Raw genomic sequence first — 17,916 nt, 5'->3', positions numbered from 1 at the left:
AACTTACCAAAGTCCATGATACTCCCTCCATGGCAATCTCTGTCGGGCACAGGGAAAATGCATTAGCACTACAGCAAAGAGATCATTTGGTAACGCTTCCTTTTACAGTACAGCACTTACAGTGTACATACCTAGAAAGTACTGGCTAATATAAGGTAAGTACATGGAACAGGGGTAGGTTTAGGGGTAGGTTCAAGGTTAGTACTAGTTATTACCCAGTAATTGTAGTTACTAAAATAAGAATATAGTATTTACATGGGTAACTGGACTGTAAAAGGAAGCATTACCAGTCATTTCAGAACAAAACAAAATGGGCAAAAAAAAAACAAAAAAACAAACAAAAAAAATCTGCTCACCAAGGCTGTATTTTTCTAGACCGAAAATACAATTACTTTTGTGAAATGTTTTTACCATTTAAAATTACCGTTTTCTATTTTATAATTTGCTAAATAAAAATTATTCCTGTGATGGAAATAATTACTCTTCAGTGTCACATGATCATTCAAAAATGAGTCTATATGATGATTTTCTACTCAAGAAACATTTCTGATCAATGTTGAAAACTGTTTATTCATTAGTTAAATCTATTTTTACAATCTTTTGGATTGTGACAATCAGGACAATTAAACAGTTTTCCCCAGTTCTCATTGTAATGGGAAAACAATGATATAGGCCTATATTTTGTTCAAAATGGTATTTTTTTAATTTTGCGTTTATTTTTTGTTGATTTTAATAAAAAAAATTGTAGCTATAATTTTTACTGTAAATCCACTAAAGTTAAATATCTGGATGCAATACAATTTGGGATGAAAGTGTGCCACAAAAATAGTCACAATGCACCAAATCAGGTTTCATTCTTTATGCAAAATAGTTTGGTTTTGATTTTGGGGTGAAATGTAAAAATCCAGTGCTAAAACTGGTCTTCAAATAAAAAGCATTTACATTATTATAAATTCACTCTGTACATAGTGAATTCACTGTTCAGTGAAATTCAAGAAACTAAATCCTTTGCAAGCATGATGTGAATTTCTTCTAGAGTTGTGTGAATTACTCACCCAAACACCGCTAGAGAAAACAAACTGTCTTTTCTCCTCGATCCATTGAGTCCACAGCTGATTTGATAACTTGATAGCAGAGTAAAAAGCAATTGTCACTTTATCATCTGTTTTGCCGTCCTTTAAGATGCACAATCCTCACTGTGCAAAACTCATGGATCCATCCAGATACACTGAACATCCTGGTCATTTTCAAGAGGCAAGTGTCTGAGTGGAGGTGAAGTTAATACTGCGGTCACATCAAGCCAAAGAGTGAACAAAGCTATTTCAGACGCGCAGATTTAACGGCTAATCCACTTACTCCTGCAGAAGCCCATTTCTCTGACCTCACAGGCTCCATCTCCATCACAGCTGTCTGAACTCCTATTTCATGGTGTTATTCCATAAAGAAAATGAGGGGGAAACAATTTCCTTCAATGATTGTCCAGAGTTTCAGCAAAAGAGTAAAATCATTTCTCCTTTATTTAAAATATGAATACATAAACACTGCATTCATCAAGCCCCACATACTGCACATATTCAGTTTCTTTTTTTTAACAAGAAAATTGTTTAAAAAGGCCAATGCAGCTCTACTGAACGCAGACACTGAAAATGAGGTGACTTTTGTTCTCAAAGCTTTGCAAACTGATGGACTTACAGTAAATCTGATTAAAGGAGAGTCTTAAGTAGGAAGTTAACAAACAGCTGACGCATTGCTCCAATGGCATCAAGAGATGAACTGATGCAGCGAGACCAAGCGCATTTAAAGGCATAGGACACCACGACACTTCAACTGAATAAAAGTATAGCTCTGATTTATTATTGTTTTTTGAACGAAGGACACAGATGACATGAATAATCATAGATCGTGTACACCAGTCCTCTTCAGAGTCAGTGCATCATCACACATTTAACACAAATGCCAAAACCCACCATATCACTGCAGGAATCATGTTTGCTGTGGTCTCAGTGATCATGTAAACACCAGACCAGACGCATCCGTCAACTCAGTTCACCTAAATAGGTGTTTTTGATTAATGTAAACAAGTTAAGATTGAACACATTTACATGTCGACAAAACAAAAAAAACATTAAAAAAACATTTTTCGATTGATAGGCCTAAAAGTTATCAGAAGCATTACTACAGAGCCAGTTCTCTGGATGTGGAAGAAATGTGCCAGATTACTTCGGTTTACTTGTTTCCAATAAAGTCCATCATCAAACTCTCGTTCAAGCCAGGAAATCACATTAAGGGCTTCGCTAGTGAGATTACCCGAGTTCACCCAGGATCAGGGGTCATTCGAGCCCTCAGACTAGCCTCATCGATATCCAAACACCTGCTAATGCTTGCGTTGGATGCAACAGCACAATTTGACAAACCACACAGAAAAACTATTTTATATTAATTGGTCACCAGCTCAAGCTTTTTTGTCCATAAAAAAACAATTATGAATCTGAGAAGGGAAAAGTGCTTGGTCCTAGCTGTCCCTTAACCACTGAACAACAGCATTCTGGGATATTATACAGGCATAAAAATGATAAAATAAAGAATTTTATTTAAAAATAAAATACAGCATTTCAATTTGTAAGTGCAACTGATTTTCATTATCACAAAAAATGAATAAACCTATAAGTGTACACACACACCTTGTGTACAGTAGGTGTATTGATGTGTCATAGTGTTGTTCTGTTTGTTTGTGAGGGCGAATCAAGCCCCTCTTGTAGAAAACACATCAGCTCGTCATTGTTCCCTTTGTTTGGCTGGTATTGAGATCCACATGATTAATGTGTTTTCCAGTTGACATTTACTTCTTTTTCTTCATTGGATTACCTTAGAGAGAAAAACTACATTCAGTATGGATCATAATAATAACATACACAATCTACCACACTCTGTGATGACAACAAACATAGCTGGTTAAAGGAATATCTGAAAATTAAAGGAATTTTCTGAAAGGTTAAAGGAATATCTGAAAATGTCCTGATTATTTGCTCACCCCAGGCCATCCCGTATGTACATGACTCTTTCTTCACACGAAGACAATTAAGGAAACTATTTTAGGATGTTTCTGATACGCATGCAAGTGAACGGGGATCACCATAGGCCAGGGGTGCCCAAACTTTCTCCTACGAAGGGCCAAAAATCAAACTTGATTGTGGGCCGTGGGCCAAAAGTAAATTTTGCATCATAAATCAAACGCAGTGATGTAGTGGTGCCTGGAGAAGTGGGTATACTCTTAATTTATGCCCCCAATATTTTTTAAGCGTCCCAGCAAAGGATGAACGCTCAGTGTTATAAACAGTGACATGTATGACTACTAGTCTTGCATTAGTATTCAATATGCAAGACTATAGAATAGAGTGTAATGAATACAATACATAGAATCAGTATTCTTGCATATCAGGGCCGCTCATATGGTTTTTTAAATACCCAGGTGCCAGGTCCCATAAATGATATTGTTAGGGGGGTTCGGGGGCATGTCCAAGGGAAATTTAGATTTTCCTCATCTCAAAATGAGCTTTTTAAGGTGTTTTGATGGCCAAAAAAATTGACAACAGTAGCTTTAAAAGCATGAAGTAGCCTATTTGATCAGATTCTTAAACACGAGGATCAGTTCCAGTTTCAGCTACTTTTCTTTCCTAAAGTAATCAATAATTTTGGACTAATCGGTTAATTTAATTAATGGTTCAAATGCTCACTCAAAAAGACAGTCACTTGTCGCCACCCTCTGGTTTAATGATGCGAGTGGCGCAAACACAGACAAGCGGAGTTATACAAACCCTCTGATACCTCCCCATATAGTCTGATAAAAACAGTGAAAAGTCAAACACATTAGAAAAAACATTATACAAATATATTTATACAATAATAAGGGCAATATATTTAATAGGGTGCTTGTGTTGTTAAATTGAGCTTATACTTTCCACTGTCTTTAATAAAACTGATTATTTCTGTCGGTCATTTAAAACGTCTATTGAAAAACAGCCGTAAATTTGAGCTACTTGCATCTTATCTCGCACTGTATGATCGTTAACTGAAGCGAAGCGTCGCGTTGGGATTCGCGCTCAGCTCGCGCTTCTGCAAACAAAAATAATGCATTCTTTGATTGGTCTCACGAACATTTTGACATTGACGAGTGGTAAGCGGATCAGATGAGAAGGTCAGTTATCGTCACGATGGGAGAATCATTGCAGCAACAAATTAGAGTTAATATTACGGGTACGACTCTAACTGGGTGTTTTTTTTTATTCACGAAATTGGATTAGCAACTAAATGATGCGCATCAGAGGGGATTTAGAAGTGGGTATATGCAATGCCGACTGAAAAGGAAGTTGTAAAATTTTGCATTTTAAAGAAATCCCCTCTCCCCGGACGGTATGGCGGGCCAAATCAAAGGATACCACGGGCCAACTTTGGCCCGCGGGCCCTAGTTTGGGCATCTCTGCCATAGGCCATTTTTGACGGTCCAAATCCATACCACGTGACCTCAGCTGACAAACAATCAGTCATTTTATGAATAATAATAATATTTCACTACAAATGTTTGCCTCGGTCCAGCTGTTCGATGCGAGATGGTTGAGTTCACCAGCGTGAGCTACCCAGCATGGACACAGGATCCTACAGCAAGAAGCGCCCGCTGAGTGGAGGAGCAGCAGCGCAGTGCAAACTCTCCTGGGTGTATCTTAAAAGAATAGTTCACCCAAAAATGAAAACTAGCCCATGATTTACTACTCACCCTGAAGCCATCCAAGGTGTATGATGACATTCTTCTTTCAGACAAACACAATCAGAGTAATATTAAAAAATGTACGGGCTCTTCCAAGCTTTATAATGGGAGTCAATGGGTATATTTTTTGGAAGTTCATAAAAGTATCCATCATAAAAGTACATCTATCCATCATAAAAGTGCATCTATCCATGATAAGTGTCCCAAACGGTTTAAAAAAGATCTATTTATAAAACTTTAAAACGATGTGTGGCGTAGATGTAAGAGAAGCGTGGAGTAGCGTCTGACGCAGACGCCTCTCGCAGTTTAAACACACACACACACACACCGTAAGTTCACTTGCGTTCGGCCGTCTGCTGGAAGCTTGTTATTTAAGTCAATAAAGTTTTAAATGTGGATATGTTTTTTTACACAAACGCATTGCTTCACCTTAGAAGGCCTTTATTAACCCCCGGAGCCGGTTCGAGCACTTATCTCGGACAGATGTGCTTTGATGGACTTCCAAAAAAAATATACCCATGGATGACCACTTCTCCACTGGCTGGTGCAGCTCGCTTTGAACGGCAGTACAGGCAGTACAACCTCTGCTGAGGTTCACAAAGGCAGACGCCACGCGAGCGCTTGGAGACATCACTTTACACGCATTCAGCATAGGGACGTGATATGATGCACTACGCTATGAAAACCATTTCTGTAAGGCGTTTGTGTGGATCACGTGATTTTTTTTTAACAGACAACATTAGTTCAGCACATACATACAGAGTCTGTTCAAAAAAATTTTTTGGAAAACGTTTTTCGCACACAGTTAGGCGCACACGTCTATTTTCAGTCGCAAATGCGAATGCAACGCTCGCACTGTCGAGCCCTACCTCATCCGTGAACAGGATTCATGACTTCCAGACATCTCTGGATGAGAAAGACAACATCTCCCATTGTCCCACAGTCCTTCATAGCGTCATCAAGCTTCCTCTTTGCTTTCGTTTTGAAAATGCGACCTCTGTCGGAGAAAACGTACCTTTAAAGCTTCTTTAAAAAAAAAATCCTGGAATGTTTTCCTCTAACCTCGATTTCTTTGTGGTTGAAGAAAGAAAGTCATGTATATCTTGGATGGCGGGTACATAATCAGGACATTTTAATTTTTGGGTGAACTTTTAAATGGTCCTATGTTAGCGGTGAGTGTAAACCGGTCCGATCTGTGTAGGGTCGGTCCCTCACCTGTGGAGCTCCACATCGTGCGGCTGAGCTTCTCTCCTAAGAGGTAAAGAGGAGCCATGGAGAGGGATGCGCCGCCCAGGAACACACAAAGGCCCATGGGACTCAAGTGAGCCATGATGGGGTACACCCAGATCCCTGAGGCATGGTGCACCCACAACACCCTGATGAGGGACAGAAGCACACGTCAATGCCGATGGGACACACGAGGAGAACCAGGGTTCGGTTTCACAAAGCTATTTTAGACCGGTCTATAGTGTTAGACAAGTCTAAAATGTGCTCATAGACTAGTCTAATGCAAATTAGACTGTTTCACAAAAATAGTACATTTTTACTTAATTTAGACTCAAAAATGTAGACACCTTTCCCCCAGGCTAACTTAGGTCTAAGACTCTGTTACATTGGCAACCAGCAGCAACAATCAGTTACATTACAAATAACCGAAAGAAAAGGGAAAATGGCCCTCACCCTATATATTCATCACTATTTCAGTGTCTTTAAGTTTCTCTTGGGGTTCTCCTCCTGAGTTTGGATATTTCCACTTAAATATTTCTTTTTTTGGCATCTTGAACAATCTTTTCTGTATGTCTCTAATGCTCCGCTCAACGGTCGGATTAACGCTGTTAACTGTCATAGCAATCTGTGTCCAAATTAAACATGTCTTCTTGTAACTACATTCTCCGCTAAACTTCGCAAGTAAAATGTCCTTGTAACTGTTACACTCCTCCAACACACACATACAGTGAGGAAAATAAGTATTTGAACACCCTGCTATTTTGCGAGTTCTCCCACTTAGAAATCATGGAGAGGTCCGAAACTGTCATCGTACGTGCATGTCCACTGTGAGAGACATAATCTAAAAAAAAAAAATCCAGAAATCACGATGTATGATTTTTAACTGTTTATTTGTATGATACAGCTGCATAAGTATTTGAACACCTTAGAAAATCAATGTTAATATTTGGTGCAGTAGCCTTTGTTTGCAATTACAGAGGTCAAACGTTTCCTGTAGTTTTTCACCAGGTTTGCACACACTGCAGGAGGGAATTTGGCCCACTCCTCCACACAGATCTTCTCTAGATCAGTCAGGTTTCTGGGCGGTCACTGAGAAACACAGAGTTTGAGCTCCCTCTATTGGGTTTAGGTCTGGAGACTGGCTAGGCAACGCCAGAACCTTGAAATGCTTCTTACTTGATATCAACAATTCAATTGCTACTAGTATTTTATTTTTTATTTTTGATATCTTAAAATGTATTTCTGATATCAATATTTTTTCAGATATCTAAAATGGCTTTCTTACTAGTAACAGTCACATTCATGTTATCAATAATTACATTTTCACTAGTGAACATTGAACATTGTTACTAGTAGCAATTCGATTGTTGATATCAAGAATATCATAAATAAAGGTTTTTACTAGTAATAACTGTATTTCTGATTTGTGAAATTGGTATTTCAACTAGTAAGAAATCAATTGTTTATATCAACAATTGGTTTTGAATGGCAGCCTATAGTGACATTTCACTAGTGAAAAAGGAATAAAGAATAAATGTCTGACTTACTACCGGCAATGCGAACCAAGCTCCTGCTTTGGTCATACAGGAGCCGGACAGCCCTTAGCAAAGGACCCCGGACCCCATAGCACCCTCCACAGGCCGCCTCGGGGGACACAGTCGAATGCCCTCTCCAAATCCACAAAACACATGTGGACTGGTTGGGCAAACTCCCATGAACCCTCCAGCACCCTGTAGAGAGTATAGAGTTTGTCCAGTGTTCCACGGCCCGGACGAAAACCACACTGTTCCTCCTGAATCCGAGGTTCCACTATCGGCCGTATTCTCCTCTCCAGTACCCTGGCATAGACTTTCCCAGGGAGGCTGAGAAGTGTGATCCTCCTATAGTTGGAACACACCCTCCGGTCCCCCTTCATAAAAAGAGGAACCACCACCCCGGTCTGCCATCCCAGAAGCACTGTCCCCGGTTCGCATTGCCGGTAGTAAGTCAGACTTCTTCCCGGAGCATGTTGGACTCCGGCAGGGCTGCCCTTTGCCGCCGGCTTCTGTTCATAATTTTTATGGACAGAATTTCTTGGCACAGCCAGGGGCCGGAGGGTGTCAGGTTTGGGGACCACACGATTTCATCTCTGCTCTTTCTGGATGATGTTGTCATGTTGGCCGCTTCACAACAGAACCTTCGGCATGCACTGGGAAAGTTTTCAGGCGAGTGTGGTGGGAAGCGGCTGGGATGAAAATCAGCACCTCCAAATCCGAGGCCATGGTCCTCAGTCGGAAAAGGGTGGCTTGCTCACTTCAGGTTGGTGGAGAAATCCTCCCTCAAGTGAAGGAGTTTAAGTATCTTGGGGTTTTGTTCACAGGGAAGGATGGAGCGGGAGATTGACAGACATCGGTGCAGCTTCTGCAGCAATGCGGTCGATGTACCAGTCTGTTGTGGTAAAGAAGGAACTGAGCCGTAATGCAAAGCTTTTGATTTACCGGTCAATTTACGTTCCTACTCTCACCTATGGTCATGAGCTTCGGGTCATGACCGAAAGGACAAGATCCCGGATACAGGCGGCCAAAATGAGCTTTCTCCGCAGGGTGGCTGGGCGTTCCCTTAGAGATAGGGTGAGAAGCTCGGTCACTCGGGAAGAGCTCAGAGTAGAGCCGCTGCTCCTCCGCATCGAGAGGGGTCAGCTGAGGTGGCTCGGGCATCTGTTCCAGATGCCTCCTGGACGCCTCCCCGGGGAAGTGTTCTGGGCACGTCCCACTGGGCGGAGGCCTCGGGGAAGATCTAGGACACACTGGAGAGACTATGTCTCCCGGCTGGCCTGGGAACGCCTCGGTGTCCCCTCAGAAAAGCTGGAGGAAGCGTCTAGGGAAAGGGAAGTCTGGGCATCTCTGCTTAGACTGCTGCCCCAGCGACCCGGCCCCGGATGAGCAGAAGAAGATGGATGGATGGATGGAAGAATAAATGTATAAATATATAAATGTTGATATCAAGAATTAGCATTGTTTCTAGTGGAAATGTTATTCCTGAAATCAAAAATGTTCATTGTTACTAGGAGAATCTAATTCTGATATCAATTAGTATAATTTTAACTAGTGAAAATGTAGTTGTTGATATCAAGAATTCTTAGCCTGCAAATCATTAAAAGTCAAAATGGCTTGCCTATTGCCATTTCCAGGATATAGATTGTTAATATCAAGAATTATAGCTTTTACTAGTTAAAACTGAATTGTTGATATCAAGAATGACAATTTTTACTAGTTTAAATGTAATTCCTGATATGAAAAATTGCCACTGTTACTAGAAGAAATCGAATTCATGATATCAATAACTATCATTTTAACTAGTGAAAGGTAATTGTTGATATCAAGAATTCATATCCTGCATTAACGGCTTGCCATAGGCTGTGTGCTTCTATTCGGGTCATTGTCATGTTGGAAGACCCAGCCTAGACCCATCTTTAAAGCTCTAACTGAGGGAAGTTATCCTCTCCTTTAATACAGTGCAGTCGCCCTGTCCCATGTGCAGAAATACACTCCTAAAGCATGATGCTACCACCCCCATGCTTCATGGTACAGTAGGGATGGTGTTCTTGGGATAGTGCTCATAATTGTTCTTCCTCCAAACAAGGTTAGTGAAATTATGACTAAAAAGTTCCATTTTGGTCTCATCTGAACACATGACTTTCTCCCATGACTCCTCTGAATCATCCAAATGGTCATTAGCAAATTTAAGACGGGCCTTGACATGTGCTGGTTTAAGCAGGGGAACCTTCTGTGCCATGCATGATTTCAAACCATGACGTCTCAGTGTATTACCAGTAACCTTGGAAACGGTGGTCCCAGCTCTTTTCAGGTCATTGTCCAGCTCCTCCCGTGTAGTTCTGGGCTGATTTCTCACCCTGCTTAGGATCATTAAGACCCCACGAGGGGAGATCTTGGAGCCCCAGTCTGAGGGAGACTGACAGTCTTCCTTCTTCCATTTTCTAATGATTGATCCAACAGTGGACCTTCTTTCACCAAGTTGCTTGGCAATTTCCCTGTAGCCCTTTCCAGCCTTGTGGAGGTATATAATGTTGTCTCTAGTGTCTTTGGACAGCTCTTTGGTCTTGGCCATGTTAGTAGTTGGATTCTTACTGATTGTATGGGGTGGACAGGTGACAGGTGCAGCTAACAACCTCAAACAGGTGCATCTTATTTAGGATAATAAATGGAGTGGAGGTGAAACATTTTAAAGCAGGTGTTCACATACTTTTTTTGCACCTGCATCATACAAATAAATAGTTAAAAATAATTTATTGTGATTTCTGGATTTTTTTTTTTTAGATTATGTCTCTCACAGTGGACATGCACCTACGATGACAATTTCAGACCCCTCCATGATTTCTAAGTGGGAGAACTTGCAAAATAGCAGGGTGTTCAAATACTTATTTTCCTCAATGTATTGTCCACCAAACTGCACTCAGCGGTTGAATGTGCTTACTCTATCCGCCATGTTTTTTTGTTTTGAAAAGTCTTATTTTACCCAGAATGCATTGCAGTGTAGTCCTGCTTAAGATAGTCAGAGTCTTAAGTGCTTTGTGCATTGGTCTGATTTAGATGTCTATCTGAAGTCTTACTATCTACTATATCTAAGCCACAGTCAAAGTCTCTCTTTGTGAAACCGGCCCCAGTGTGTGTGAGCGATGCAGGCAGAGCGAATTTACCAAGACAAATACAGGGCGGAAAACAGAGCCAGCACACCAATCCCATTAGCGCGACTGGGATACGTGTGATTCTGCAGGAACATCTGGAGCAGCAGCAAAGGCATGATCACCGTGTGCTGGACGACACACAGATCAGAAGAACACACATCAGCATCTGTTATTCATCACTTCAATGAGCTCACTGTTACAGCACTTAAATTATTACAGTGTTTAAATTAATACATTTTTAGCTAACTGTGATTTGTATATGTAATGAAATGCTTAGAGTCACCTCTGATAACAGATCACTCTAAATGGATTAATGCATTTCCTGTAAAGCTGCTTTTAAATGATGTGTATTGTGAAAAGCACTACACAAATAAATGTAATTATTTTAATACAACGCAATTTAATTGAATGTCACACCCCTAATCAAGGGTCGGTCACTGCCATTTATAATAGTCAATCATCTTCTCACCATTGCATGGTTCAGCCAGGTGGGAATGATCTCATCTAACACTTTGGGATACACCAGCTCCCGGTCGTACGTGTAGAGACTCCAGAAGGAAGCAAACACAAACTGCAGGAAGATCAATACACAGTTCACATTAGTGGCTGACCAATACATGTTTTAAACAGGGGCAGGTTTAAATAAGCTAATTGCTTCTGCCTGCTCCTTCTCAAACAAATTTTTATTTTAATTCTTATGTTGTTTTTTGTTGTTGTTTTTGGTATTATTACTACTATTATTTATATGTACATACTTATTTTCTGGTGGTTGTGTTTTGCTTTGTGGTTTTAATTATTGTTTTGTTGTTGTATATCTATGTTGATTGTTTGAGACAAAGAATAAAAAAAAAAAAAAAAGGCAGGCCTGGTTGTTCCCAGTGGAGGTTGGCTGCAGAGGTTTCCCAGCTAAATCAACCTGGCGGTTACTATCAGCTCTGGGCATGGACGAAAGAAGGAAAAAACAAGCAGTACGTCGGATGGGGGAGGAGGCAGAACGTGCCTCCTGCTGGATATGGAACAGGAGGGAGGAGGAAAGCTGGAAGCCAGGAGTAGATGGGCAGTGACTTGGCCATCACTGCCGGCCCACCAACCGGAGGGTGTTGTGGTTGAGGGCCGAAAGACCCAGTGAAGGTTGTGTACCACCTGACGACATCTGCTCCTGACAGAAGGCTACAGTTACCCACAAGGTAACGGAAGAAAGCACCCACTAGGTGTATGTCACAAGACAAACAAACAAATATAAAAAAAAATGCATTGAAGCAACAATTCCTTTTGTTATTTTAAGAGCTTATATTGATGCTTACATTGAGATGGCATGAAATATTTGTACTATGCATTCAATAGTGTTTTTTAAAAAAAAAAATTGAATTAGACTATTGGTGAAAAAATTGCAATAGGTAGCAGTCTAAGATACACTCTCCTGTACATTTGAATACATCTAAACCTAAAAATATCATCCATGTTTAGGGTCAGTCATTCACATACTATAGAGACACATGAAATTACACAAACTGGGACATACTATAAAACTTTCAAAATTCGTATAAACACCCAGTTAATGTTTTTATCATTATATTTTAATATTAATAGTATGTATTTGATCTTTTAAAAAACCCAGGGACATCATTTGCACACCTAGTCATGCTCGAATGTCTCTGCATTATTTTACAGAATTGAATAAATGAGCCAAACATTTCAAATGTAATTTACCTTAAAGGAAGAGCCTAGATACTCTCTTCCACATGATTACAGAGAAGAAGAACTTACAGCTACAGTGTGACTTTATAAGACATGAAATATGTGTTACTTTAACAGTTTTCACCTGAACTAGACACCAACTCATTTTTTGGTTATCACAAATGTTGAAAACAGTGGTGTACAATTTTTATTTGAGGATTCTTTGATGAATAGAAAGAGCAAAATTTATCTGAAATGAGTGGGGGGGGGGGGGAGGGGGGGGGGGTAAACTTTACTGTGTATTCACATAGAAAACAGATATTAGAAGAAGTTCTATATTTTAAAAAATATTACTGTTTTTTTAAATCAAATAAATGCAGCATTGGTGAGCAGAAATGACTTTTAAAAACATTACAAAATCTTCCCAACCCCAAACTGTTGAACACAGTCTGTGTGTTAAACTGGACCTGTACTGGTGTTAATGTGTGTGTGTGTGTTAGCGTGTGTGTGTTAAACTGGGCCTGTACTGGTGTGTGTGTGTGTGTTAAACTGGGCCTGTACTGGTGTTAACCTGTTAACTGTCACCCCCCCCCCTTTTTTGAATAGACATGAAAATGCACATTTCGAACTTAAATGGTTGTAATTCAAGAATGCTTTGGAATATAGACATATGATTGGTCTTGTTTTAAAGATTTTTGTAGAAGTGAAATAAATTAAGAAAGTGAAACAGAAAAAAAGTTATAGAAGTTTGAGTTTATGGAAATGTACAATGTAAAAATATTAATTATTCATATTTTACATAAAATATATATTTTCAAAACCTGGGCTACTCTAAAATGGCAGAAAGATCAAAGCCAAAAATCTGAACAAGTTGTGTTTCAAATTTTAGGTTGATATCTCAAAAAATGAGCTTTCAGTAAGATTTTGTTTGAGCGCAGTACCAAACTTTTTCACTAGGGCACAATCAGACTCCATTACTGCCCATATAAGGGCATTATATATAATGCATTTCCATTCGTGTTTTGAGTGATATGAACCATTATTTTCACAATTTTCATACAATTTCTGAAGTAGAAATCCTATTCAGAAGTAGCATGGGAAGTTTGGCAGATTTTGATATGAATTGAACCTCTTAGAAACACATACAAAGAACATGCATGTAAGTCATAGCTAGCTGCCACGTCACAAATGGTGAATTTATTATTTTTTTCTTGATATTTCAAACTTTTCAGACCTTTTTTTTCCAAAATAATTGAATGGATTCTATCTTTTGAACTTGTGGCATGAAAACAAACTGAGGTATCTACCATTTTTTCATGATTTTTCATGTTTACCGCTATGTTAAAATAAAGGTCTGAACACGCCTTATGAGTATGAAAATATTCTTGTTTTATATTGATAAATTATGGCTCCTCTGTAATATATTTTGAAAATCAGTCACCAAATATGGAAACTAGAGATTGTAAGCTTTCAAATGATATATAGTTTGTCAATATTATTTAAGGTATTTACTAAAGCCCCGTTCACACCGCCAGCGATTTTGTCGCTGTGTGTCGCTAGGCTCTGTACTGTGATGTCGCTTGTGGGCGTTCGTAGTGCTGTCGCTCTTGTGTTATTGGTAGACTGCACGTCTGGCCATATCTATACAAAAGACCATCACAAGTGATATATAATTTTAATTTGACTGGGAATAAAGGACTTTTAAGGCTAAAAAGAAACCATATGCTGTTGGGAGAGTGTTTTTATATCTCCACAGCTGTGTTCAGTGGATTAAATCATTTACCAGATAAACGATCGATCAATGAACAAATTAAACTTACTCATACTGTCACAAATTATAAAAACGTCATTCGAATTTGACAGATAATCAATTTTCTTGTCCCTAATAGTCAACGTAATGCAGGGGAAATTGTAAAATGAACTGCAGAAGTGCTAACGTGCATCATATAATTACAACACTCGAACTATAACGTTAAATGTATGAATTAAACTCACTGTCGACAGTTTCTTTTCCATGCATCATTTTATTATCCATGTATGTGGTTACAGTCAAATCATATAAAACAGTGAAATCGTCCTCAAACTCTTTCTTTCTGTCTTGCCTGCACTGCACTCGAGACGAGACGGTGACGTGAGCTGAGCTCCACTGAAAGTCTTCTTTCCTATTGGTTGTCGCTCGCGAAAATCGCTTCTCATTTGCATAAAGTTGAAAATTCTCAACTTTTGTCGCTTGTCTCTTGTCGCTTGACACGCCCACATTCTGTCGCCAACGGTCACTGTCGCTCGTGTCGCCAGCGCTCCATTGAAATGAATGGGATCCTGTCGCTTTGTCGCTGCGTGTCGCTGGCGGTGTGAACGGGGCTTAAGATATTATTGTTTTAAAAATATAGTGGCAAACGTCCCACCTGTGGGACGGTGACAGTTAAGTTTAACGTGTGTGTGTTAAACTGGGCTTGTACTAGTGTTAACATATGTGTGTGTGTGTGTTAAACTGGGCCTATATCGGTGTTAGCGTGTGTGTATATTAAACTGGGCCTGTATTGGTGTTAACGTATGTGTGTGTGTGTGTGTGTGTTAAACTGGGCCTATACTGGTGTTAGTGCGTGCTGGGCCTGTACTGGTGTGTGTGTGTGTTAAACTTGGCCTGTACTGGTGTTAACGTGTGTGTGTGTTAAACTGGGCTCATACTGGTGTTAACATATGTGTGTGTATGTGTGTGTGTGTTAAACTGGGCCTGTACTGGTACTCACAGTGCCGACAGGGAAGGCCAGCGCAGTGAAGTAGAAGTCTCTGATTTTACTGAGCCTCAGAGGAGTCCCGCTGCGAGTGTGTTTCACCAGCACCAGCATGTGCATCACGTCCACCAACAGACACCATCCAAAAAACACTGCCTGCAGCACCTGACACAAAAACAACACACCCACACACACACACACACACACACACACACACACACACACACACACACATGTGAGTCATGTGACATGAACACAGTCATAACTACAGCTGTAAAGATAATTTAAAGCAGCACTATGCATTTTTTTACCTTAACTGAATAGCTTCGGAGTTATTGCAATGGTTATATGACTATTTTCGGGTTGAATGTTGGGTGTCTCGGCTTGGTTTGATACCGATTAAACTGCATATTTCATGTTTACAGCACAAACCAGCTAGGATACATACACATATAAACACCCTTTGCACAGCGCAAGGCTTAACTTCAAGAAATTATATATAAATTAATTAGGCTAGCACTATAAATCAATTAACAACATTATATCAAACTAATAGTAACATGTTCAGAATAATAACCCTTTTATTGCAGAAGGCTTGTTTTTCAGATAATTAATCTGGTGTTTTTAATATACAGTACTGAGCCTATTTAAATCCATATAATAAATCCTAAAACTAATAAACTGAAGAATTTACATTTGGTCTGATACTTTTAGGTCAAACGGGGTTGTAGTTTTATATATTGACACAGTATTGCATACATGAAAAGTTGCAAAACATCAAATGCCAATTCAAAATACAATAAAAGTGACATTTGTCTGAACATTTTACAATTAATTTGATATCATGATAATCATACAGCTAAATTGTTTAATTGATTTATAAGTCTAATAAATAAGTTTCTATTTGATTTATTATTTGATTTAAGCCATGCGCTATGCAAAGGCGTTTTTTGTTTTATTAACGTATATAAAATAAAAATGCGTTGTTTGAGTTTAATGGCTTTGAACCCGCATGTCAAACGCCTGCCTGACGTCACCGGCGTGTCATAATAACGGACAGCAGAGGCAAAGGTGTGTGAAGAACCACTCCTACCAGATTAATGAAGGTCAGATACTTCCAGCGGCCTCCGTATGAACGCACACCGGGGTGTCTGTCTGAGGTCTGCAGGGTGCAGTTACTCCAGATAGTGAATATATACCAGCTGAACACGAGCAGGTGCAGCAGCAGACACATCTTCAGCCCAGCGGCGGCCATGACAGTCCTCCTTCTCTTCTTCTTCGGATTGTAACAGCAGCTCGCGCTCTGAATTTTGCACTACTGCCACCTGGAGTTAGTTGGTTAGCAATTACCATCTATTCTGCCTTGTCCGACCGCTTCTCACTGCACTCCAGTAGGCAATGATCGATAGCGATAGGCCTACTCCACAAACTGTTATTCCTCATTATTTAACGGCAAGCAGGTGAAAGAGACACATTTAGCCGTTTAGCCCCATAGACTCCCATTCATTCTGCACTCGCCCGTGATCACCTCCAGTGGAATTCTAATGGAACTGCAACCAAGATGATACACAACAGGGCTAATAGGAAGTGCCAAGGCTCTCCGTTAGACGCATAGACAGTAAAAGAAGGGTTAGACGGGCTCTGGTGTCAACAGCTTTCTTCATGTGACCACACAGTCCATCACAGATTCATTGATGCTACAATGGATAAGTTGCGTGCGCCATACTTCCAGTGTTGGGTGTAACTAATTACTAAGTAATTAGTTACTGTAAATTAATTACTTTTCCCTTGAAAATGTAAAGTATGGGATTACTCTTAATTTATCTGTAATTTAATTACAGTTACTTCTGATGTAATTGAGGTAAATACTGTGTATAGATCAAGCCGATCTCACAGCGATTCGTATGCATTTTATGAGGTGTCTAAATATTACGACCGCACTTGTACAAATTCGTATGAACTATTGTAAAATATGTATGAAAAAAGTGTGAAATGTCATGAGATCAGACATAAAACAATAGTGGGTTTAACATCAAAATGTATTGTCTGATGCTAAAAAGTATGTTTTTATAAATGTAACCTTCTCCTTGGTCATTTTAAGGATAATTCATGCAATTTTATAGTATTTATTTGAAAGCATTAAAACAGCTTCATGTCTATCCTAGTATTATTCAGCTGGTTGAGATTGATATGGGACTCTGAAAGTAATTAGTAATTAAAAGTAATTAAATACTTTTTAGAGAGAGTAATTAGTACAGTAATCTAATTACACTGCTGAAGAGGTAATTAGTAACTAGTAATTAATTACTTTTTTAGAGTAACTTACCCAACACTGCATACTTCACACCAAATGAGCAACATCTTTTAATGGAGACTTACGAGGAATTGAAGCACATCATACTCAGAAAAGGAAACACTGCCCTGCCGCTATTATAAAGGAGCGAGAAAGGGCATGGCAAACAATAGCGGATCGACTGAATGCGCTACTGAAAACGTCATAATTATACATTCAAGGAGTTACTTGTCTTTTGCTCAGTGGAAGTCAATGTTGTAACGTGTGAATCTGACAGCTGATTAATTTATGTTACTCTTTTTTTGTTACACATCCTATCAATATTTATACAGAACAAACATGACTGGACCAAAGAGGACCTGGCAACAGGTCAAGATCAAATATAAGAACATTTTGCAGACTGGTGAGTGTCTGATCAAATTTTGGGACCCAACAGTCTGCACAGGTAGCGGATGCCACCCCCAGAAAAGCAATAGGCTAACGCTCTTGCAGGTAATTGTCGGGAAAAGCCAATGGGTCAATTTTCACGTCTGAAAGG

The 17,916-nt window shown here is 39.5% G+C and overlaps 1 protein-coding gene across 1 annotated transcript; it reads right to left on the bottom strand.

Annotated features, from left to right (window-relative positions):
• Positions 1–1,832: 1,832 nt before the first annotated feature.
• adtrp1 (androgen dependent TFPI regulating protein 1) lies at positions 1,833–16,374 on the bottom strand. Its single transcript, XM_039671505.2, has 6 exons — positions 16,179–16,374; positions 15,101–15,250; positions 11,143–11,244; positions 10,686–10,801; positions 5,978–6,138; positions 1,833–2,865 (listed from the first exon to the last, which is right to left on the bottom strand). The coding sequence occupies exons 1-6, from the start codon at positions 16,338–16,340 to the stop codon at positions 2,840–2,842; spliced, it is 717 nt and encodes a 238-aa protein (XP_039527439.2). The 5' UTR covers positions 16,341–16,374; the 3' UTR covers positions 1,833–2,839.
• Positions 16,375–17,916: the final 1,542 nt, after the last annotated feature.

This window comes from Pimephales promelas, chromosome 20, assembly GCF_988280905.1.
Source record: "Pimephales promelas chromosome 20, fPimPro1.hap1.1, whole genome shotgun sequence".
Lineage (NCBI taxonomy): Eukaryota > Metazoa > Chordata > Actinopteri > Cypriniformes > Leuciscidae > Pimephales > Pimephales promelas.
Note: the sequence above shows the minus strand (reverse complement) of the source record. Positions and strands in the feature narration are given on the sequence as shown.

Coding starts and splice junctions, on each gene's coding strand:
- adtrp1 (XM_039671505.2), bottom strand. CDS start 16,340: ATGGCCGCCGCTGGGCTGAAGATGTGTCTGCTGCTGCACCTGCTCGTG. Junction 11,245..15,100: donor TGGCCTTCCCTGTCGGCACT/GTGAGTACCAGT, acceptor ATCTTCCTGCAG/TTTGTGTTTGCTTCCTTCTG. Junction 2,866..5,977: donor CACGATGTGGAGCTCCACAG/GTGAGGGACCGA, acceptor TTTCTCTCTAAG/GTAATCCAATGAAGAAAAAG.